The 25,213-nt window shown below is 40.3% G+C and overlaps 2 protein-coding genes across 2 annotated transcripts in view; both read left to right on the top strand.

Moving 5' to 3' along the window:
- The window catches only part of ube2j1 (ubiquitin-conjugating enzyme E2, J1), a 38,275-nt gene extending 35,080 nt beyond the window's left edge, over positions 1–3,195 (top strand). The window contains exon 8 of the mRNA XM_063040371.1: positions 734–3,195. Within this exon, the coding sequence (XP_062896441.1) occupies positions 734–1,000 (267 nt within the window). The 3' untranslated portion in view covers positions 1,001–3,195. The remainder of the gene's footprint in view (positions 1–733) is intronic.
- A 5,641-nt stretch (positions 3,196–8,836) lies between these two features.
- The window catches only part of LOC134359198 (gamma-aminobutyric acid receptor subunit rho-2-like), a 36,641-nt gene continuing 20,264 nt past the window's right edge, over positions 8,837–25,213 (top strand). Inside the window, exons 1-2 of the mRNA XM_063072157.1 lie at positions 8,837–9,129; positions 16,095–16,201. Coding sequence (XP_062928227.1) covers positions 8,939–9,129; positions 16,095–16,201 — 298 coding nt within the window. The 5' untranslated portion in view covers positions 8,837–8,938. The remainder of the gene's footprint in view (positions 9,130–16,094; positions 16,202–25,213) is intronic.

Genomic DNA, 25,213 nt, shown 5'->3' with positions numbered 1-25,213 from the left:
GAGTGTACAGGCCGAATGTACTGAATTTCTCATATAACCATCTTGTTATGCCAGGAACCAGTCTGGCAATTTTTCATTAAATGCCCTCAAATATGTCTGTATGTAAGGTGACCAAAAACCATACACAATACTCCAGGTGTAATCCGTCCAAGGCCTTACATAATTAGGGATGTCTTTATTCCTGTTTTTAAATCCTCTAATAATAATAATAGGCAATATACTACTTGCCCTCCTAAATGAATGGGATTGGCAAAGCAATAAGTATCATGGAGCAAAACATTTATACTTGGTCAATAATTAGGGTAACAAGCAGCCCTAATTGTGTGGGCCACGGCAGTCAAAGCTCAAACTGGGCATGGCACCTGATGATGATGAACAAGCATCCTGTTAGGAATAGTGGTGAGGCAGTAATATCTATGATATTTAAATGTGAGCTGGATAAGGAAGAAATTTATAGGAAAGCAGGTAAGGAAATAGGAAAAGCTAGAATGTTCTTTCCAGAACCAAGCATGAAACTTGATTGACTAAATGCCATCTTCCTTACTGTCACCATTTAAGATACTGAGATGCATCTACTACCATGGTACATCCACTTGAAAATTTTGAGGAAGTGATGGAAGAAACAGTTTCCAAAAGAAAAGGGTTGGCTTATTTTCTTTTCAATGGTTGACCTGATTCTTTTTGATAGAGGCCACAAAACTTTCAAGATGTCTTTTTTTTTTCTCTCATTCAGCTTATTGGAGATGACGCTCGTGCTGAGAATCAGGAGAGTACACAAAGTGTGCCTAATACAACGTCTCTGAGCCCTCGACAGCGGCGTACTCAGCAGCAACAGCAGGCAAGACGAACAACTTCATCATACTCTCAAGTTCGCCAGCCACCTAATACTAATCAAATGGGATCCACTATCCTAATTGTTCTTTTGACATTAGCATTAGCTGCCCTTATTTTCCGAAGGATTTACATGGCTAATGAATACCGACTTGACTATGAATTGTAATGATCAGTTGTTTTCATATCACCATAGACTGGGTAAATTGCTGATCTTGTATATTCCAGCATGCTCGGTCACCATATTAAACAAAATATGTGGGACATTGTAGGACCTATGCAAAGAGGATATAAAAAGTTATAGTATGCAAAAGTTGTGCATAATTATCCTAGGCGATAATAAAAAGGCATTTTCCAAAACTTTACACTGCAGGGAAGCTCATTAAAACTAATTTTGGGTCATAACTTGTTCAAATTATTTTAGAGTTAATAGAATTAAGTTTCTTTCATGAAGGCTATGCTTTTCAATATGTTTTGTTCTGAATGTTTTACTGAACTTTTTTAGCTGAAAAGTTCTTTGGATGTTAACCTGGTACAAATCAGTTTTCTCTCTTTGAAGTGAATCCTGTTTCAACCCTGTCAATTAGAGTGCAAATTTCCAGCTCTTAAGTTAATTTAAGCACCTTATTAAGAGTTTAAGTACTTAGCAAATTTGAAATTCTTTTTGAATTCTTTACACTGCTCAGTGGTGTAGTTATTGGCACAGATTAACAAAGAAACAAACTAAATGTTAATATATCTTATAAAAAGGATCTATCAGAAGCATGATATAAAAGCTAAAAACTAATTCTAAAATTAGTGGGCATCATATGTATAATATCTCCTCCTTTTGGGATCTAGTACTTTAACAGAAGTTATTTTTCAGGAGCAACAGATCGTTTAGATTTAAAAAGCTTTCTAATGATACAAGATAGCACAGAATAGGTAGTTGAAAGAAGAATTATTTAGCCCTTACCCAAGAAGCAATTCTGGCTTCCTTTTATTTTTGGGTAGCCTAGTCTGAAGGAATGTTACAATTATTATGATTATCTTTGCAGCACATAAAATACTTGTAATTACCAATAGGCATACAAGATAGCGGATTTGGGAATAGTGTTTGGCAAGTTATTTGCAGAAAACTCTTCCATCACCCCGAGGTAACCAACAAAAGCATAAAATATTGCATATTCCAGCAAGCAATTTAAAAGAATATCCTTTCTCAATTATGGCAATTTCTTTCCTTGAGGTATGAATGCAGTGGTGGTCAGAATTGGAAATTGTAATGTATGTATATTGAATTTTCTGTTGAAAGTTAAAACACCATTTTTTTGAATGTGATGCTATACAGGTTTTTGATTTGACATTCTTAGTAAATATTGTAATAATGAGAGCTTGATTTTCAATTGCTGAAAATCTTTAGAACAAATATTTTTGCTCTTGTTAATTTTTCTATTTTAAAACAATGTAAGTGTTTTAACGCTGTATTTCCAACTAAGGAATTCATTTTTGTGGGACCTGAATACTTCATGAAACCGTCATCACAGCACTTTACAGTTGAAGGGAACAACATGTTTACTCTGATTTTCTTATGCATTATTGTAACCAGGCTCAAGGTAGATGTTTGAGGCAAAAGTTTTTTTTAAATAACTTTTTGTGAGTTTGGAAGAATAAATGGCCATGCATGTTTGGTAGCCTTGCCTGTCATCCATTCCAGAAGTTTCTTTGGAGAGTTTTGTATCAAAGTTCATTTGGTGTGATACGACTTCTGTTGCAAGCACAATTCTGAAGTTCACTAAAACAATGCTGGTACAACAGTTAATTATATTGAATAAATATAATTCCAAATTTATTGATTGAGCTTTTTCTCCTCCGGTTTTTCTTGCATTAATCTAGTAATTAGTTCTTTAAATACTAAAACTGCTTTCAGCCATGGCTTATATAGCTGAAAAGAAACACAGCTAGAAATGTATAATATAAATTTAGTGGCACAACTAGGTATCTTTTAATAGAGATATTAAATAATATTTATGTAACCCCTGAAAGTTATTTTGTACATGATATGTACTACTTTACTGCAATAGGCATAATAATAGACAGTGGACTAAATGATCTCATCCTGTACATGTCTCCCTCCTGTAGATTTAATTTCAGTTATGCTCTGTTGGTTTTGCTTATTTTATGTCCATAGCTAGAAGATAACATGCTAGAAATAATTGCATTAAGCATAAGTCCTATTATATCCAATCTGGTTAATATGCCTGTATATTTCTGGTATTTTATTACCTTTTCACTATGTACATTTTTACTTTGTAGGGGTCTGTTTATCGACTTTCCAAAAGACAAAAAATATATATTTTATTAATAAAATTGTATTTATTCTTAAATTATAGTTAGCAGTTAATGTGTGTAACAGAATGTAATGGATGCTTTTTTTGAAGAGAAAAGATAATTTAATGGAGTGATCATTTGTGGGAATTATTTTTCATAATTTTCTGAGGCTTTTTAATCCAAGTTTGGAAGCTGATTTCTTGATTACTTTTGGGCTGAAATCTTTAATATTATTGGACCAGATCGAAGAGGAAGTTGAAAAGCCATCTGCTAGAATATCAATAATAGGTGAGGTTGGAAAATATTGTTACATTTCTAGCATCTCCCCATTGTAAGCAAAACCATTGGTGTGCAGACACCAGCCAAGCTCTTGAAGATCAGTTTTCTGCAGCTTCCATGGATTTCTTTCTTTCCACCTGACCAGGTTCTTGGATTGAACCAGACTAGTTTCCAGGAGTTTCAGGAGCCACATACTTTTACTTTTGTATACTCTACTGGATAATCATTGTCAAAATGTTTTTCTGTCATACTGCTTTATCACCTTTCATATTCTAGTCTTGCATTGATAGGTCCCCAAAGTGAGCTCACAGAAAACTAAATACTGCAGATGCTGGGAATATAAACAAAATCCCATGTTTACAGCATTTGCAGTATATTTCATTTCCTCCTAGAAACTACACTCCTCATTTTATTTGTACCAAGTCCTGCTTTGCACATGGTTCTTTTTCATGCAGTGCAGAGGTTCATTCTTTATGCCCTTTGTAACGGCCTAGCTAAAAATCCATTGGGTACCATGTTCCACTAGGGATGCCAACAAATGCTGATCTTACATGCCCTCATTAAATAAATGGATTAGTGAAAAAATGTGCGTGTTCATGTCTAAATACATCTACAGGAGCTGTAATATCAATCTCTGAAGTTAGATGTCCTTTGTTCAAACATGCCTGTAAAAACTGGCTTTTGTACTACTCCTAGCATTCCTTTTTTGAATCTTGATTAAGCCTCTTTGTCACCCTGGATTACATTCTTCATCAGACTCTATAATCAATTAAATCAATGTATTCTTGAGCTGCACTCAGACATTAAACAGATTGTCATAGAGCTGTTCAGCATGGAAGTAAGTCTAAGTGAGCTAGTACCATTTGACCCATATCCCCCTAAACCTTTTCTATCCTTGTCTACCTGCCTCTGAACCTTCAATAAACTCATCAAAATAAGCAGTCAGAGGAAGTTGGCAGAGGGCAGGTGTCACTCAGAACTGTTTGAGTCTTGCGATGATGTCTACAGCATCTGGATTTGTGCTTGTGTTTTTAATTAAGCAGGCTTAGTTTTCATTACCAGTATGCATATAGTACAACATATAGGATTGAAATAAATAATTTTATAAAGTTCCAGATATGGCATTTGTCTGCATTGTTAGCTCTATGCAACACAATAATGCTTTTTTTTAAAAAAATGGCTAATAACATTAATAGCCTTTGGTGGTTGTCCATCATGTCCGACAGTAGCAGGAAACCTGTGCAGAAGGGTTTTTAAAGTGAAAAGACAGTTGCACTGGGGCAGTTCTACTCTCCCAACCTCAGAAATCTGGATCTAGTGCTACAAACAAGCATCACAACTGAGACACACATAAAAGTTGCTGGTGAATGCAGCAGGCCAGGCAGCATCTTCCTTGGTTGCAGTGGATGACCATGACTTCTGTGCCTCCTCATGCCCTTCGCCCCCCATGGAGCATTGCAAAGCCATCTTCCCGGCCATTGGATCTCACTGTAGATCTCATCCTCCCAGTCAGCCGGAGTTGATTTTGCATGGTAGGACAGGCATGACCCGATTCCTATCTCACTGGTTATTAGGCCATCAGCTACCCTCACCAAGTTTAGCCCACCTGTCAAAGCAGTGTACATGGATATAGCATGCAAACAGTACCACTTGGAAGCACAACTGAGAACTCTGCGTCTGCTGAGTGAGCTGCACTGGAATGGACACGACCAGCCCTTTCAACAGAGGTGCTACCCTCTCTGGACACCCCAACTAGGATAACATAACCTTTCTGCATATCAAAATATGGCAAGACCTTTGACTCCAATCAGAGGCGCTGCAGAAAGAGCTTTCTTACAGCGCTAGTTTTTGTATTTTTTTAAAAAATCATGTGATCCAAATTTCAAAATTTTCTGATGCCTAAGGATAATAAATCATTTTGTTTAAAGACAACAAATGATTTATTCATATTACTTTATACTTTATTGATCCCGAGGGAAATTGGTTTTTGTTACAGTTGCACCATAAATAATAAATAGTAATAGAACCATAAATAGTTAAATAGTAATATGTAAATTATGCCAGTAAATTATGAAATAAGTCCAGGACCAGTCCAGGTGTCTGACTCTTCAAAGGAGGAGTTGTAAAGTTTGATGGCCACAGGCAGGAATGACTTCCTATGACGCTCTGTGTTGCATCTCGGTGGAATGAGTCTCTGGCTGAATGTACTCCTGTGCTCACCCGGTACATTATGTAGTGGATGAGAGACATTGACCAAGATGGCATGCAACTTAGACAGCATCCTCTTTTCAGACACCACCGTCAGAGAGTCCAGTTCCATCCCCACAACATCACTGGCCTTGCGAATAAGTTTATTGATTCTGTTGGTGTCTGCTACCCTCAGCCTGCTGCCCCAGCACACAACAGCAAACATGATAGCACTGGCCACCACAGACTCGTAGAACATCCTCAGCATCGTCCGGCAGATGTTAAAGGACCTCAGTCTCCTCAGGAAATAGAGGCGGCTCTGACCCTTCTTGTAGACAGCCTCAGTGTTCTTTGACCAGTCCAGTTTATTGTCAATTCGTATCCCCAGGTATTTGTAATCCTCCACCATGTCCACGCTGACCCCCTGGATGGAAACAGGGGTCACCGGTACCTTAGCTCTCCTCAGGTCTACCATCAGCTCCTTAGTCTTTTTCACATTAAGCTGCAGATAATTCTGCTCACACCATGTGACAAAGTTTCCTACCGTAGCCCTGTACTCAGCCTCATCTCCCTTGCTGATGCATCCAACTATGGCAGAATCATCTGAAAACTTCTGAAGATGACAAGACTCTGTGCAGTAGTTGAAGTCCAGGGTGTAAATGGTGAAGAGAAAGGGAGACAAGACAGTCCCCTGTGGAGCCTCCGTGCTGCTGATCACTCTGTCGGACACACAGTGTTACAAGCACACGTACTGTGGTCTGCCAGTCAGGTAATCAAGAATCCATGATACCAGGGAAGCATCCACCTGCATCGTTGTCAGCTTCTCCCCCAGCAGAGCAGGGCGGATGGTATTGAACGCACTGGAGGTCAAAAAACATGACCCTCACAGTGCTCGCTGGCTTGTCCAGGTGGGCGTAGACATGGTTCAGCAGGTAGACGATGGCATCCTCAACTCCTAGTCGGGGCTGGTAGGCGAACTGGAGGGGATCTAAGTGTGGCCTGACCATAGGCTGGAGCAGCTCCAGGACAAGTCTCTCCAGGGTCTTCATGATGTGGGAGGTCAATGCCACCGGTCTGTATTCATTGAGGCCGCTGGGGCGCGGCGTCTTCGGCACAGGGACGAGGCAGGACGTCTTCCACAGTACAGGCATCCTCCAGAGCCTCAGGCTCAGGTTGAATACATGGCGAAGTACTCCACATAGCTGAGGGGCACAGGCTTTGAACACCCTGGTACTGACACCATCCGGTCCTGCAGCCTTGCTTGGGTTGAGATGTTTCAGCTGTCTTCTCACCTGTTCAGCTGTGAAACCCACCATGGTGTTTTCGTGTGGGGAAGGGGTATAGTCATGAGAGCAGGGTGGGGGACTGTGAGGAGGGGTAGTAGGGGAGAGTGGAATATGTGTTGGTTGGGGGCCGACAACAGATGGCTCATGTGGGGGATGGGCAGGGGCCACAATGTCAAATCTGTTAAAGAACAGGTTAAGTTCATTGGCCCTGTCCACACTGCCTTCAGCTCCTCTGTTGCTAGTTTGCCGGAACCCAGTGATGGTCCTCATCCCCCTCCAGACCTCTCTCATGTTGTTCTGCTGGAGTTTCCACTCAAGCTTCCTCCTGTACCTGTCTTTAGCTTCCCTGTTCCTGGCTTTCAGGTCCCTCTGTATTGCCCTCAGCTCCTCCCTATTTCCATCTCTAAACGCCCTCCTTTTAGCGTTCAGGATGTCCTTAATGTCTTTTGTCACCCATGGCTTGTTATTTGAATAACAAAGGACAGTTCTTGTCGGAACATTGCAGTCCACACAGAAGTTGATGTAATCAGTGATGCACTCTGTGAGTCCATCAATATCCTCTCCATGTGGCCCACAGAGTGCCTGCCAGTCTGTCACCTCAAAACAACCCTGGAGCGCCTCATAAGCCTCCTCCGACCATTTCCTCACTGTCCTCGAGGTTGCTGGTTTACTCTTCACCAGAAGCACGTAGTAGGGTTTTAGATGCACCAGGTTGTGATCTGACCTTCCCAGTGGGGGGAAGGGAGAGGAGCTGTAGGCATCCTTAACGTTAGCGTACATCAAATCCAGAGTCCTCTCCCCTCTGGTTGTACAGCTCACATACTGCGTGAAGTTGGGCAGTGTTCTAGCCGTGGTAACCTGGTTGAAGTCACCCGAGATGGTAATGAGGGCACTCGGGTGCTGGGTTTGTAATCTGGCTATGACGGTGTAGCTGATGTTACACGCTGACGTCGGGTTGGCAGAGGGAGGGATGTACACAACAATCACAATTCTAAAGGTTGAACATACCTTGAGTGAGTTGAATAGCTGGCAATGTCTTCGATGATGATGCATTTTACCACTAGATTAACCATTGTCTCTATATGAATATTTCTAGAACTACATAGGAGCAACAAATTCAATGTTTATAGCTGGATAAGAAATCCACGATGTGATCATGTCTTTTAAATGATCATTCTCGATCAATAATAAGTCATTTTCCTATCACGTGCACGTGATAGGAAAGGTTTACGAAGTTACGGGCCAAATGGGACTAGTTTTGATAGACTACCTGATGGGAGTGGACGACTTGGGCCGAAGGGCCTCTTTCCTTGTGCTATTATCTATGGAAAGTCTCCTCGATGTTTGATAACATCCGCCTTTACTCAAGAAGCCTGTCAGTTAAGGATCAAGTGGAATCCGCATTAAATCCAATTTTAATCTCTCACGTCAAATTTTGCAGTCGGGCCAGGTGCAGGTGAAATACCATCCAGAAAAAAATAATGCAAACCATAGCAGCTTGTATTTATGTATATTCTACACCTGAAAGATATTTGCAATGATAAAGTAGGTACAAATTCCAGACAACAGATTCAAGTTGGGTTTAAGGTGGTACCGAAAATAAAAAGCTCGAACATTCTTCTAGCATAAATTGCTGTTTATTTAGCATTTATTAGTGAAGACGAAATGGACTGTATATCAGTTCTGTAAATATTCGCGTTGTTTTTCGTAAGATATTCAAAGTTTTCTCTCACATCATTATACGATTATAATATGACCAACGTGTACCCCTATGTGTGGTGAGGAAGGTTTTCTGTCATTTGTTTTGTGATTTGATCTCCAGCGAAGGTGCTTTTTGCTCTCCCGATGACGCGCTGCCTGGGATTTCTGGCTGTGCTGAAGGATTAGATGTCAATCACGAAGCCGCACAGATACTGAAGTTGCTCCAGCGGGTTGGAGAACAAATAAGTTGGAATTGTGACAGGCCGGGATCACTCCAAACACTGACCTTGGAGGAGAAACAGCCGCAGCGTCAACCGGCGTGTGGAGCTAGAGTAAAAATCGATTCAATGTTAAAATCAGAAGTGAATCCCACTGTAGGGTTGCACAGGACTATTGCTGGGACTGTTTCAATTTTGCAAAGTATGCACTATTTTTTAAAAACAATTTTAATAATCTGCTGCCTGACAATTGCTGCTGAGAGCAGAAAACACAGGAAGAAAAGATGGACATCTCGGGTTGAACACCCCAAAAAGGGAAGGTAAGGAGTCTTGAAGGGGCTGTAGCACCCGTGTGGCAACACCAGACGATCAGTGCTGTCAATGTAAAGGTTAATAAGATCAATTAAAATAAGTTCCTTCTAAACAAGATAAAAATATTGAATTAATTCTTCACTGCTAGGGACTGAAAGCTGGAAACATCTGATTTTTTAAAATGCGATAATTAACGCCTTAGGTTTTCTGAGGAGCACCTCAGATCTGGCTCGTAAATCACCTTGTTTGTACAGCACAGGAAAACCTAAATGTCGATGTAATTGTATAGAGATAGGTTCGTTCGTTTTGGAGGAACAGGTTGATCCCAACTTTTTAAAAAAAAAGGTCTGCTTGATGCTTATTCATTGTGGGAAAATAATATTTTATGAATGATCATTGCGCCCATTTTAAAACTTGTTTTCCTGTTCCTTAAGTACCTATCAGTCAACGCAAAATATTCACAAAAGGCAGTCTCGGATTTTTCCCTAGAGAGATTGGAGCCGATACCTAGTTAGGAATGGTTAGCGCAACGAATGAGCAAATCAGCTTTAAAGGATATTGTCTTTTCAGTCTGTTATTTCTAGTTTAAGACCATCAGGCATAGCAGTAAAATTAGGCTGTTCGACCCATCGAGTTTACTCCAGCATTCAAGGTCAAAGTCAATTTATTATCAAACTACCAAAATATCACTATATACTACCTTGAAATACTTTTTTTTGCAGGCATTTACATGAAAATAACGAAAAACAATAGAATTTATGAAAAACTATACAGAAACAAGCATATAACTGGAAAGTGGTTGTGAATTAGCACAACAGAAAGCACATTCAAATAGGACTAAGTTTAACATGTCTTTGTACTACTTCTGTGGCTGGATGAAACAGAAAAGGGTGCTCTATATAGAGAGGTCTTCCTATAGTCAAAATGCATGCAATCATAACCAAGAATGGTAGAGAAAGAACCAAAAGTATTCAAAGTGCTGAAGTATCAGAGTACACATGGGTCTTCAAAAATAAGCGTTGTTTACAATATATATTAATGACTTGGATGAGGGAATTAAATGCAGCTTCTCCAAGTTTGCGGATGACACGAAGCTGGGTGGCAGTGTTAGCAGTGAGGAGGATGCTAAGAGGATGCAGGGTGACTTGGATAGGTTGGGTGAGTGGGCAAACTCATGGCAGATGCAATTTAATGTGGATAAATGTGAAGTTATCCACTTTGGTGGCAAAAATAGGAAAACAGATTATTATCTGAATGGTGGCCGATTAGGAAAAGGGGAGGTGCAACGAGACCTGGGTGTCATTATACACCAGTCATTGAAAGTGGGCATGCAGGTACAGCAGGCGGTGAAAAAGGCAAATGGTATGCTGGCATTTATAGCGAGAGGATTCGAGTACAGGAGCAGGGAGGTACTACTGCAGTTGTACAAGGCCTTGGTGAGACCACACCTGGAGTATTGTGTGCAGTTTTGGTCCCCTAATCTGAGGAAAGACATCTTTGCCATAGAGGGAGTACAAAGAAGGTTCACCAGATTGATTCCTGGGATGGCAGGTCTTTCATATGAAGAAAGACTGGATGAACTGGGCTTGTACTCGTTGGAATTTAGAAGATTGAGGGGGGATCTGATTGAAACGTATAAGATCCTAAAGGGATTGGACAGGCTAGATGCGGGAAGATTGTTCCCGATGTTGGGGAGGTCCAGAACGAGGGGTCACAGTTTGAGGATAGAGGGGAAGCCTTTTAGGACCGAGATTAGGAAAAACTTCTTCACATAGAGAGTGGTGAATCTGTGGAATTCTCTGCCACAGCAAACTGTTGAGGCCAGTTCATTAGCTATGTTTAAAAGGAAGTTAGATATGGCCCTTGTGGCTACAGGGGTCAGGGGGTATGGAGGGAAGGCTGGGTTCTGAGTTGGATGATCAGCCATGATCATAATGAATGGCGGTGCAGGCTCGAAGGGCCGAATGGCCTACTCCTGCACCTATTTTCTATGTTTCTATGTTTCTATGTAATGTCCAAGTTGGACAACACCATCAGCAGTATGTGAAAATTAAGACTCAAGAATAATATTTTGTATACCAAGTATTGTCTTTTAAATGGATTGTTAGTTAATTTGTGAATAAGGACTTTGGAACTGGGATAGATTGTTATGGAAAAGAAATGCCAGAGATATGGTTAATTTATTGATCACAGGAAACTTTACTCGAGTTGGAAAATACCAGACTTAATTATTGCTAAATTTCTGACTTTTTGAAAAAAATTGAAAAGATAGTCTATTGCTCAAAATTAATGTCAATTTCTGTGCCAAGATTTCAAATCCTCTAAAAACTTGAAGTAGCAATAATCTTAAACACCTGTGAGAATATCATGAATTACTTTACAAAGTCTTAAAACCAGCAAGCCTGGAACACTATTGATTACTCTCTAGCGCAGAGGAATATGATGTTTCTACTGAATTTTCTTGAATAAAGCATTTTACAGGATTTGATTTGAACTGCTGATATTCATGAAGCACGCCATCCTTTTCTAAAGTTTCTACCCTAGTTATTCCTTGACATGATTAAAATATGAAGCAATTTCACTGGTGTTTTTAGATAAATAAATTCTTGATAACTCATTTTTATTTATTTAAGAAAGACATTTAAAGATTTTATCATGAGATCAAAATTCTTAAATTTTGCAAGCATTTCTAGATTCATTTTGATTTATTTAAGAAAGATACCCCATATTTAAAGAAAGTTGGTAATAAGAGTGCAAAATTCTTTAATTTGTATTTCCACTTGCAGCAGGTTTAGAAAAGAAACCATTTTGGAAATCCCAAAGGTTTCTCTTTTATAATTGTTTTTTTTCTGCATGCATCTGAATTATTTTATGATACCATGATACAGCAATACTTCAAATGAGCATCTTATGTTCTTTATTTAGCATCATTGTGACAATAATAATACATAATTCTCCAGAAATAGTTAACCCAGTTTGAAATATATCTCAAATATTCAAGCAGGAAGGTAAGAAAGTTAAACTTATTGTATATGTACAGGATACTTCAGGATGATTATTTGCTACTGTCATTTCTGAAGTCTGTCTATTGTGTTGTGTATCAAGTCAGCTGGCACACAGCAAAGTTCAAAAATTATTTTCATAACTTTAGTTTAATCAGGGGTTTTGGTTGAGGGATAAACTTTGGCCAGGTACTTTTGCCAGCTGTTTGTTTTAAATGGTATGATGGAAGACTTCATATCCACTTGGAGAGAATCCCAGTTCAACATCTCAGTCAAAAGTGTCTGCTAGAAATTAATCCCAGAGTAGAAAGATGGAATTATTATGGCACATGGGTCTGTGTTAACTGCTAAAAGAACAAACCTAACAAAGTCATTACCCCACTCTTCAGTTATACCTCTTTAAATTTCTCTCTCTCTCAACTGCACATTCAATTAACTTTTGAGAATCCTGATTATCTTCAGGAAATGGGTTCTGGGTCACAGCCTCCAGATCACCCTCCAGGTAAACAACATTTTCCTTGCATCTCCCTGTAACTTCTGTCCCAAAATTTAAATCTCTGAATTGAATTGAATTGACTTTATTCCTTACATCCTTCACATACATGAGGAGTAAAAAATCTTTACATTACGTCTCCATCTAGATGTGCAATCATAGTAATTTATAATAAATAGAACAGTCAATGTAATGTAGAGTACACACAAATCAGCGTGAGTTCATCAGTCTGATGGCCTGGTGGAAGAGGCTGTCCCAGAACCTGTTGGCCCTGGCTTTTGTGCTGCAGTACTGTTTCCCGGATGGTAGCAGCTGGAATAGATTGTGGTTGGGGTGACTCGGGTCCCCAGTGATCCTATGGGCCCTTTTTACACACCTGTCCTTGTAAATGTCCTGAATCATGGGAAGTTCACAAATGCAGATGCGTTGGGCTGTCCACACCACTCTCTGCAGAGTTCTGCGATTAAGGGAGGTACAGTTCCCATACCAGGCAGTGAGGCAGCCTGTCAGGATGGTCCTTAAAGAATTTCCTATTTAGAAAATCTCTCCAGTCAGTATTACTAAATACCAGGGGCAGCATGATAGTCAAGTGGTTGGCATGATGCTTTACAGTACCTGTGAACCAGGATCAATTCCCACTGCATCCTGTAAGGAGTTTGCATGGGTGACCACGTGGGTTTCCTCTGCATGCACCAGATTCCACCCACATTCCAAAGACATATCGGTTGGTAGGTTAATTGTAAATTGTCCTGTGTTTAGGATTGGGTTAATCAGTGGTTGCTGGACAATGTAGCTTGAGGGGCTGGAAGGACCTTCTCTGCACTGTTTCTCAATAAATAAAAAAATGTACTATCCAGTATCAGCTGCACATCAGACTCTGGCCTCAAAATTCAGTTCCCTGTTGACTTCCAGTGAATTAACTTTATCAATGTTCTCATCAAGCGAGGTTTCTGAAAAGCACTTACTCAACTTCCCACATCAATGTGTGTGGCACCGACTTCTTTCTGGAAATTCAGATTGAAATTGTTCCTCAAAGGTTCATTTATTATCAAAGTATACAACTCTGAAATACTTCTCCAGATAGCCACAAAACCAAGAACGAAAAGAACAGCAGCACAATCATCAACCCCCAATTCCTTCCAACCCGCACAAAAAAATGAACAAAAATGGAACAGGCATATTGACCCCCAAATCCTCTCCCCTGCACACGAAAAAATGAGAAAGATTGGGTGAAAAACACAGATTATAAAAAAATTAGAAGACTGTGTGCGTAAAAAAAAAGTCTGTAGTCCAAGTCCATATCCAAAACGCAGAAAGTCTGAGTAACATTCTCTGGGCACAGAGGCAGGCCTTTCCCACTGCAGGAGCAGAGTGATCCCACCAGCAATCTAAAGACAGTCTCTCCTCTCCGGCAGCAGAGCAATCTCACCTGTGATCAAAAGACAGGCAGCCTGCACTCACCTTCTGTATTTGCCACAAAATTTCAATCCTCCTCATCACTTTAATTGACAAACAATGGGAGCTTTAATTGGTGAAATGTGCCCTGGCCCACAGCCTTCTCACCCCAAGGTTCGCTATGTTGCCTCTGCCTCCTGCACTTCTCTCAGATACTGCAGAGCACTGAAGCACCCAAACAATCTCCAAACTGCAAATCACAGGCTCCAGTGCTTCCAGAATCACATTCAAGATGGAAAAACAAACGTAAAAGATATAAAAGAAGTAAAATACATGGTTTCATGCACTTTCTAGAGGAAGGCAACCGAAAGAGCATTGTATGCAGGCGCCATCTTGAGCGGAAGTATTTACCATCTTTGAAAGCATTTAAATCTGATAGCTTTATAGGAAGAGCTTTTAACACCAAGCTCTTCCACAGAAAATCAGAAGAAAGATTACAGTAAGTTAAATGAACAGTTTTCAAAGCCCAGAGTTTAAACACAAATATACCCAAGAGATTTAGAAATTCAATTTAGTGTAGGGTGGGGTGGGAGAAGCCTATTGAGCTGCAAACAACCCAGTGAAGATATTTCCTATTTATCACATCAGCCGTCCATTGTTTGTCTTCTGGATCAGGAAAGTGAAAGTCCAATTATCATATTCTCTAGCTCTTCGAGCAGGCATCACACAGGAACAGGAGTAGTTTATTGACTGGAATTCCATCAAAATTAATGCTCTGAGTTCTCAGGATACTTTCAGCATTTTTTTTGTAGAAGGTTTAAAGAATCTTTGCATACTGTCTAATTGTACAGGTTGGGAGCAATGTGCAGGTAAAATGAAAGGTAATTGCATTCAAGCAAAAATGATAATGTCTCACAATATAACATCATAAAGCAAGTGTTTTAAAGTAGAGTTGAAAACATCCATTTGATAAGAATCATTGATCTTAAAAGCCACAGTGTTAAGAAATAATTCTCTCTAATCTATATTGGTTAGAATATCAGGGTTGTATATTATGACATGTATGTACATGGATAATAAATTTACTCTGGACGTTATTGTACTGTTTCAAGTGACTCATAGTTCTTTAATCTTACTGCACTCTAGAATAAACATCATTGGTCAAAACGCTGTAAATGTTATTCTAATTTCTTTTCTTGTTGTCCTTATCATTAATTAACACATCGTTGTTCAAAAATGGAAAGCAAAAGGCAGGCAGTGACGTGTCATGACATGGGATAGTTAAAGCCATAAAGAATCACAGATTGGGAGATCTCTGACACATCATTGCTAATTCTCTAACCACTAATCCCAGGCCACAGCTAAAGGCTTTGGGTGTATATTGGTGTTCCCTGTCTTGTAGAAGAAGTCAGTAACAGGATCATCATCAGACTTCTTTTTATTGATACCTCCTTTGAAATGGCAAGGCACATCTGTTCTCTTGGCCAAGATTGAAATGTAGCCAGGGATGAGCAGGGGAAAAAAAGAGAATACAATTGAACCACAGGGGTATTCTGGGTTCAAAGATATTGCAAGCTGATTGTCATGCTTCAGTCACCTTTTTGTACTGGTAATGATGCATTTCTGCCAGAAGAAATATACTTTATACTTTATTGTCGCCAAACGATTGATATTAGACGTACAATCATCACAGTGATATTTGGTTTTGTGCTTCTCACTCCCTGGATTACAAATCAATAGCAAATATTAAAAATTTAGATTATAAATCATAAATAGAAAATAGAAAAATGGAAAGTAAGGTAGTGCAAAAAAACTGAGCGGCAGGTCTGGATATTTGGAGGGTACGGCCCAGATCTGGGTCAGGATCTGATCAGCAGTCTTATCACAGTTGGAAAGAAGCTGTTCCTAAATCTGGCCATATGAGTCTTCAAGTTCCTGAGCCTTCTCCCAGAGGGAAGGGGGACGAACAGTGTGTTGGCTGGATGGGTCGTGTCCTTGATTATCCTGGCAGCACTGCTCCGACAGCTTGCGGTGTAAAGTGAGTCCAAGGACAGAAAATAACTGGATGTTTTACTCTTTGCAGTCCCCTAATAAAGAGAATTCCGGATTCAACCAAAATTCGACCATCAAAATCAGAACATCTTCTCAGAGTGGATGATCATGATTTCACAATGAGACCTGCATTTGGTGGTAGGAGCTTGTTTTATTTATTCAATCATTAAACTTTTAATAACTTTTAATGTTTTCATGGTGGTCTCTCAAAAATAGTTCTGTAAATATTTTGTAGTTCTGATTATACTCCAAAAATGGAGCTAAATAACTTAAAAAGTTACTAAGTTTACTGATAAATATACTCTAATTGATGTCATCAACATGAACTTCAGTAAAGCCTTTGACAAGTCTCATATGGGGCTGAAGGTTAGACCAGAGTTTCCCAACCTTTTTTAGGCTAATGCCCCCCAAAGAACCTTCATACTTACCAAAACCCCTTTAAAGCACCTTCATACTTGCCAATGCCCCTCTTAGGCAGAGTAAACTTTCCGGTGCCCCCATAGTGTAAAAACATGTCTACTATATGCTAACATGAGAAAAATTATGCTGCTTTAATTTTTTTATTTGTCTTTAAACCTAGTTTACAGAATACCTGTGCGTTGCACAGCAGCTTCAATATCAATGTGGTTTTTAGCAAGAGTTGAAATATCTGGTTTAAGTTGTGACAGCAAAAGTCTTAAGTTTGCATGCGTAACAATGTCTAAGCAGTTTCAGTTTTCTGTTTTTTCTGAGTGTGTGTTTCACTGCACTGAAGCCTCTTTCAATAAGGTAGGAAGATGGAAATACAATGAAGAGCAGTTTGGCTCTTCTCCAAAGATCAGGAAATTATGTATGACAGTGTAGCCACATACCACAAAAGTCGGCATTTTTGCTTCTTCATCATTCTGAATTTTGATCATTTCTTCTTGCAAACTTTCTTCCTGTTCTTCCATCTTGCAAAGAAATGAGTTAATTAGCCAGTCCGGATTTCCAGATCGTTCAAATCCTTGAATTGATTCTCAATGCCACTGCAGCAGCGTGGTGACCTGTCATAGATGGTGTTCCATCTGTTGCACAAGAAATCACGTTCCTAATCGGAGTACTTTTATCCTCAATATACATTTTAAGCTCGTTGTAGATTGATTCTCCATTGATATTTGTTTTTAACTTTTTACAAAGGAAAATCTCTTCATAAACTTTTCCATTTTTGATAAACCGTACATATCCCATTAGCAATGGCTCATTGGTCATACAGTTGACTCATCCAGTTTAATCCCAAATTCTGTATTTTGTAGATCTGTGTGTAGTTGATACTCAATGCCTTCACTTACTTCATCAACACAATGAGCTACAGAGTTATTACTCAGAGGAAGTGATTTTAAAATACTGATATCCATTTTGAGAATAGTGGTGAGTACTTCTAATATAGCTGGCATTATTAATCTTTCACCAATTGTGTAAGATTTCTCACACTTTGCTTTCATTTTGGAAGTATGTTTGGAGGTATGAAACATTATCTTGACGCACTTTTTGTAGATTCTGTTTCTTAGCAGGATTAGAATTAAAGGCTTCACCGCCTTCAGACTCATAGAGATTGTGCTGTACATGTTTACCCATCATTAATGGGGCTAAATTAAAATTTTAAAAATAACACAAACTGGAATGCCTATTGGATGTTGAAGACGGCATTGAGTTGACACGGACAGAACGATGGTAACGGCGCGCAAAGGAACGTCGAGGCGAAGATGAAGACAATCACAACTGCTAAAATTAGGTTGACCAGGATTCAAATTAGAATCTGAACATTAGTTGTGATAGAGCTGGTGCTCATCGAGCTACCTTTATACAACTCCAGTTAGAGTGATTGACCAATCACGCAAGGTCTCATAATCCCCATAGATGGTTCTTGTCAGCACATATGAAGCTGAGGTTGCTTTGAACACCTCAAGAGGAATCCTCGGAGTTGGTAGGTTCACTGATTTCACCATTTGGTTCTGCCCAGCGCTGTATCGCTGTATGTGTTTTCCGTAGATCTGTAGAGAAAGTGGAGAGGGTGTACTTGACTTACCAACAGTTAAATTGCATGAACTCGTTCCATGCCGCAAGTCAAGGGGAACTGTTGGGCACCCTGGTTGCTAATTTATGCATCCCCAATAGTGTCTGTTTAGTTGGTAAGGTCGGATGAGATTGCCGAGTTTCAGACACGATGTGATGACAAGTGCTCACCTCCTGTAGAGCTATGGTTCTCCCTTTGTTCCAGTGCTTCATCCTTTTTGGAAGTGCATTCTCTACCATAGGTTGGTCAGGTCTCGTGCGTCAACTTAGGCCGCCGCTTACCACCCCACCCCCAAGAATCTTGAACGCCCCACCATGACTTGTATTTCCCCTAATGTCTCTTTAGGACACGTAACCGCCCCCGTTGGTATTCACTAAGTTAGAGTATTTGGGATTCAGAGCAAGTCCAACTTGGATCCAAAATTGGTTTGGTAATATGAGGCCGAGGGTGATGGTGAATGGTTGTTTTTATGATGGGAAACTAATAGCGGGTAGTGTACAGCAGAAATCGGTGCTGGGCCGCTTGCTGTTTGTTATATACTTCAATGGTTTGGATATGAATATTAAGTTTGCATATGACATGAAAACTAGATAGTGAAGTTGATAGTGAGGAGAGTCATAATAGGCTCATGGAAAATACTGATGGTTTGATAAGATGGACAAAGCAATGACATATTGAATTTAATCCTTACAAATGTAATTTGATGCATTTTGGGAGGTCAAACATGGCTAGGATATACATAATGATTAATAGAACCTTAGAGTGTGGAATAACAGGAGCTTTGTGTCTAAATGAAGACAGCAGCTCAGCTTGATGTAATGGTGAAGAAGGCTTGCCTCCAAAAGCCAGAACATTGAATATAATAGCAGTGTACTGTATAACACAGTGGTTGAGTTAGATTTGAAGTCTGGTCCTGGTCATGCACGTTAGGAAGGACATGATTGCAATGTAGAGGGTGCAGTGAAGCTTCGCAAGTATCTTGTCTGGGATGGAGAATTTTGGTTATATGCAGAACATGGAATAGCTGGGTTTGTTTTCACTCAAAACAGGCAGCTTTTGAGGATCTGATTGAGGTATACAAGAAATAAGATCATTCTACATATAGGCTGTATAGCAAGAAAATTTTCTCCATAGCAGCGTCCAAACCAAAGGGCATAGGTTTAAGTTAAGGGATGTTAAGAAGGCATCTGAAGAAGAATTTTATCACTCAGAGAATGGTTGAGTCTGGACCATACTGCCTGGTGGGGTAGTAGAGGCTGATACTTCCGTAACATTTAAGAAGTATCTTGACAGGTTCTTGAATCACCAAGGCGTAGAATGTTCCTATCCAAAAATGTGATTAATAAAGATGGGTGCTTGATGTCAGTATGGGCAAGTGGACAGAGGGCCTGATTCTGTGCTATATGACTGGATAAAGCCGCACATGTCACTGCCCCAATGTCTACACTTCAGCTTAACATAGTAGTATCCGCCCTTTGCTGCCTGTGCATCACAAGACACTTTGCCGTGAGATTTTGTAAAATTGCTGCACAATATCTTGCACTTGATATCTAAATGAGCAACAAGCCACGTGACCTTTGACCTGCCTCTGACTGTAACTCACACAAAATTGTGTGCAGGGCATATCTTGGATTGATTCATATCGTAATTACTCTAAGTCCCAATTTTGAAAGTATTTTAAAATTTTGGTTATTGTACACTCCATTACAATGTTCAGTGCCTTTAAATATGCCTTTTCTATTGATTTTTGCCTGAGAGTTGATTATAAGCTAGAAAAAGTTGAAAAAGTTATTTTGAAAATATCATTATTGCAAAAGCTTAAAGCCAAAATTTTGAAGCATATTGATTCTCTTACCACGAAATATAATAAATGGAAATATATTTTAAATTAGAAAGCTGAAGATCTTTCCCATCCCCTGGAACTTTTGACTATAATACCAGCTCTTGGGAATAGAATCCTCTCTCATTGAAAGCATTCTTTTTTAGGGTAGGAACAGTAGTTTATTATCCTGAAATGTAGATTACTTTCCCCTTGAGGTTACTGTAGCTTTAAAGCTCACTGTTCCGCCCACACAGTGTGCAGATGCATGAATGTGGAATTAACACTGCAAATCGGTTTTTGGATTTTGTTTCTTTCCTGCTTAGTGCAAACCCCATTGGCTGTGGAATTTGACTAACCATCTGGAAGCTAGTGAATGTACAAGTGAGGATTAACTATCTCACTGATGACCATGTGGATTAGAGGAAGAAGCAATTTATGCTGTATGTGTGTGTGTGTGCTGTCTCTATAACAACTCTGTACCAACCTACATTGAAAAGAAAGGAACTTAAATATAGACATACAAAAATGATCACTATAAATGTGATATCTAGCTAACAAACAATTCCTCTTTCTTCAGGAAATACAAACTGCTCAAATTCTGAAAGCACAATGTGTAACTAAAACAAAACTTATAATTCACAGTTATATGATTATTTTACAGTTTTGTGATTTCATAGTGGCATACAGAACCAATAACTCAATGTATTTGTGAATTATTTTTTCAACAAATGATGTCATATCTGGTGGTATTTCACAAACAAGAGAAAACCTGCAGTTGCTGTAAATCTAAAGTAACACACACAAAATGCTGGAGGAACTCAGCAGGCCAGGCAGCACCTATAGAATAGAGTAAGCAGTCGACGTTTTGGGCCGAGACCCTTTTCATCAGGGTGAAGGGTCTCTGCCCAAAGCATCAACTGTTTACTCTTTTCCATAGATGCTGCCTGGCCTGCTGAGTTCCGACAGCATTCTGTGTGTGTTGCCTCATATCTGATGTGCTCATTCATCCATTGGGAGAGGATGTGATCAATATTATTGTAGAGAATAAATTCATTAGTTCATATGGAAGTGTTCAAAAGAAAACTTGTCAGCAGGCTTGTTTGCATGTAAGTTTCAGTAAATGAGGACAGTTACATGGAGGGAGAGAAAATTTACCCTTCTTATGATTCTATAGCAAGACAACATTTTGAATTTTCTTAATTAAAGGTTTCTTTAAATGAATTATTTTTCTCCCTACGTCAGAAGGGAGTTCCTTAAGTTCAATTATTTATATCTTAGTTGTCCTCACAGTGTAATTCTATAACCCCTGTGAAGAACACATTAATAAAGGCTGTTTCATGAGCTTGAGCTATCCTGGAGTCGTTCACTGTCATTAAACTACTTACTGATAATTATACTGATTGTGATGATGTTGGTGCATTGAGATGGAAGTCTAGTGTACATTTGTTGTTTTGGTTGAAGCTCTCTTTGAAGCCACCTGGTAAGAATGCCGAGGGGATTCTTCTGCTACATCTGGCAAAGTTAAAATGTTCACAAGGACGTAATTCTCTTCAAACCAGCCTGGTGTTTTCTGATAAAGATACCACGTCTCGTCACAGGTGCTAATTACAGCTGTTTCAGGGCCGTCCAGGAACTAAGGATACTTAATGGCTGTAATTGTTTAGTCTAAAAGTCATCCCTGTCTGCTCTCCTGTAGATAATGTGCATATCCTTGCAGCTTCTTGTTCAGACAATGATCTAATGTAACAAATTGCAGTGCCTGGATTGGAGCTTTAGCCATGAGACCTAATGCTTGTCTCTTTGGAAAAGTAAGGGGTCAGTTATGGTGACAGTGCCTCATGAAGTTTGTTAGGAGGAGGTCTCCCAGAGCTTTCCCTCTTGCTATCGTGCTAGGTGATCAGCGAGATGTCAAGAGGGAATGCTCTTGGTGTTGAAGGTCGGGTCAAGATGGTGCTGAGCAGAGATGTCTGTTGAGGTTGTTGCTCGGTGTTGTTTTTAGGTTTGGGGCAATGGTTTGTGGGCAGTGTAGGGAGTTATTGGACAGGTTAGGGTTTAGGAACAGGGATAAGTGGAGTTAGGGGTCGGGGCAGTAAATGAAGAGTCAGAAGCAGGAGCTGGTGCTGAGATGACCTGCAATCCCCAGACAATAGTTGGCCCCATTGATGAGGGCTGGTTACTGCCGTGGTAGTGTAGCTGTTAACATGACACTATTACAGCTCAGGGCGCTGAGGTGCGGAACTGATTCCCAGCAACTTCTGTAAGGTGTCTTGCACCTTCTCTGTGGAATGCAATGGCCTCCTCCTTACATTTGCGAATTCATGGCATGCGTTGTGATCCTGGCCGATAGGTCTATGACAAATCCAACCTTGGTGGAAAGATGGTGTCAAACAAGGCTTGCTGTTACCCCAATTATCTTCTCAGCCTGTCTTTAGCAGTGCTGTGTTTTACCCTCAGTACTTGGAGTGGAGCTAATGTATCAGACAAATGCATAACCATTGACACACATCTTCTACACCAGAACCAAGAGCACTCAAATTCGGCCAACAAGTCACAATAAGCTTAGGACACTTGATTTGTACAGATTTGCAGACCTAGCTCTTTCATTGAGGCATATAGAATAGTACAGCACAGTACAGGCCCTTCGGCCCACAATGTTGTGCCGACCCTCAAACCCTGCCTCCCATATAAGCCCCCAACTTAGATTCCTCCATATACCTGTCTGGTAGTCTCTTAAACTTCACTAGTGTATCTGCCTCCACCACTGACTCAGGCAGTGCATTCCATGCACCAACCACTCTCTGAGTAAAAAACCTTCCTCTAATATCCCCCTTGAACTTCCCACCCCTTACCTTAAAGCCATGTCCTCTTGTATTGAGCAGTGGTGCCCTGGGGAAGAGGCGCTGGCTGTCCACTCTATCTATTCCTCTTAATATCTTGTATACCTCTATCATGTCTCCTCTCATCCTCCTTCTCTCCAAAGAGTAAAGCCCTAGCTCCCTTAATCTCTGATCATAATGCATACCTTCTAAACCAGGCAGCATCCTGGTACATCTCCTCTGGACCATTTCCAATGCTTCCACATCCTTCCTATAGTGAGGTGACCAGAACTGGACACAATACTCCAAGTGTGACCTAACTAGAGTTTTATAGAGCTGCATCATTACATCGCGACTCTTAAACTCTATCCCTCGACTTATGAAAGCTAACACCCCATAAGCTTTCTTAACTACCCTATCCACCTGTGAGGCAACTTTCAGGGATCTGTGGACATGTACCCCGAGATCCCTCTGCTCCTCCACACTACCAAGTATCCTGCCATTTACTTTGTACTCTGCCTTGGAGTTTGTCCTTCCAAAGTGTACTACCTCACACTTCTCCGGGTTGAACTCCATCTGCCACTTCTCAGCCCACTTCTGCATCCTATCAATGTCTGTCTGCAATCTTTGACAATCCTCTACACTATCTACAACACCACCAACCTTTGTGTCATCTGCAAACTTGCCAACCCACCCTTCTACCCCCACATCCAGGTTGTTAATAAAAATCACGAAAAGTAGAGGTCCCAGAACAGATCCTTGTGGGACACCACTAGTCATAATCCTCCAATCTGAATGTACTCCCTCCACCACCACCCTCTGCCTTCTGCAGGCAAGCCAATTCTGAATCCACCTGGCCAAACTTCCCTGGATCCCATGCCTTCTAATTTTCTGAATAAGCCTACCGTGTGGAACCTTGTCAAATGCCTTACTAAAATCCATATAGATCACATCCACTGCACTACCCTCATCTATATGCCTGGTCACCTCCTCAAAGAACTCTATCAGGCTTGTTAGACACGATCTGCCCTTCACAAAACTATGCTGACTGTCCCTGATCAGACCATGATTCTCTAAATGCCTATAGATCCTATCTCTAAGAATCTTTTGCAACAGCTTTCCCACCACAGACGTAAGGCTCACTGGTCTATAATTACCCGGACTATCCCTACTAACTTTTTTGAACAAGGGGACAACATTCGCCTCCCTTCAATCCTCAGGTACCATTCCCGTGGACAACGAGGCTCAGCAGTCTCTTCTCTCGCCTCGTGGAGCAGCCGGGGGAATATTCTGTCAGGCCTCGAGGACTTATCTGTCCTAATGTATTTTAACAACTCCAACACCTCCTCTCCCTTAATATCAGCATACTCCAGAACATCATAAGGGAGTTAGTAGGGCACTCAGAATCTGCAACACGGAAGTCCTCTCACTACCTGTCCCTGATGCTCAGCACTCCCTTTTGACAATATATTTCTGAAATAGTTCTGGAAAGCTTTGACCATATCATGCATCTGGGAAGGATGAAATAATCAATTGGATTCAACATTGGCTTAGTGGAAGAAGCCAGAGAGTGGTAGTAGATGGTTGTCTTTCAGATTAGATGTTTGTGACATGTCATGTGCCACAGGGATTGGCGCTGGGTCCATTGTTGTTTGTCATCAATATTAGTGATCAAAATGATAATGTGGTAAACTGGATAAGCAAATTTGTGAACGATACCAGGACTGGGGGGTGTAATGGATAGTGGGACAATTTATCAAAGCTTGCCAAGTGATCTGGACCAAGCTGAAAAATGGAAGATGAATTTAATGCAAGCAGATGTGAGGTGTTGCATTTTGAGTGTACAAACCGGGGTAAGACTTATACACTTCATTTTATTGCCAAAGTATGCACGTACAATACAACTCTGACATTCGTCTTCTCCAGGTAGCCATGAAATACAAAAAAAACACGAAGTAATCGAAAGGAAAGACATCAACCACCCCCATGAAAAAGAAAAAGAAACAAAACTCGCAAACCCCAGACCCACCACCCCCATCCTCGCACAAAAAAAACTAAGATTGCCCACACAGAAAATGGCAGCTAGAACACCAAACCCCCAACAGCCTCACTCGCAAAAAAACAGCAACAACATCAAACCCCCAATCCTCTCTCCCACACACAAAAAGCAACAGATCGCCCATACAGAAAAACTAACAAAAACATCAGACCCTAAATCCCCAACCCTTCCTATGGCACAAAAACCAACATGTTGCCCATCCAGAACCCCAACTGCCAATCAGCAATAAGAAAGAAATCACAGCAAACTGAAGGAGAATAATATAAACTACAGTCCAATAATCAAATAAATCTCAGACTTTCAAAAACATCCTCCCTCCAGAACCGAGAAGAGTGGCACTTGAATTCAGTCCTTCCGCAAAGAGTGACCACCGCTCTACCGCCCTGCGGCTTTCCGACCAATTCCGACCCGGCTACAA

This window comes from Mobula hypostoma, chromosome 2 (assembly GCF_963921235.1).
Source record: "Mobula hypostoma chromosome 2, sMobHyp1.1, whole genome shotgun sequence".
In the NCBI taxonomy this organism is placed as follows: Eukaryota; Metazoa; Chordata; class Chondrichthyes; order Myliobatiformes; family Myliobatidae; genus Mobula; species Mobula hypostoma.
This window is presented reverse-complemented; position numbering and strand designations above follow the sequence as displayed.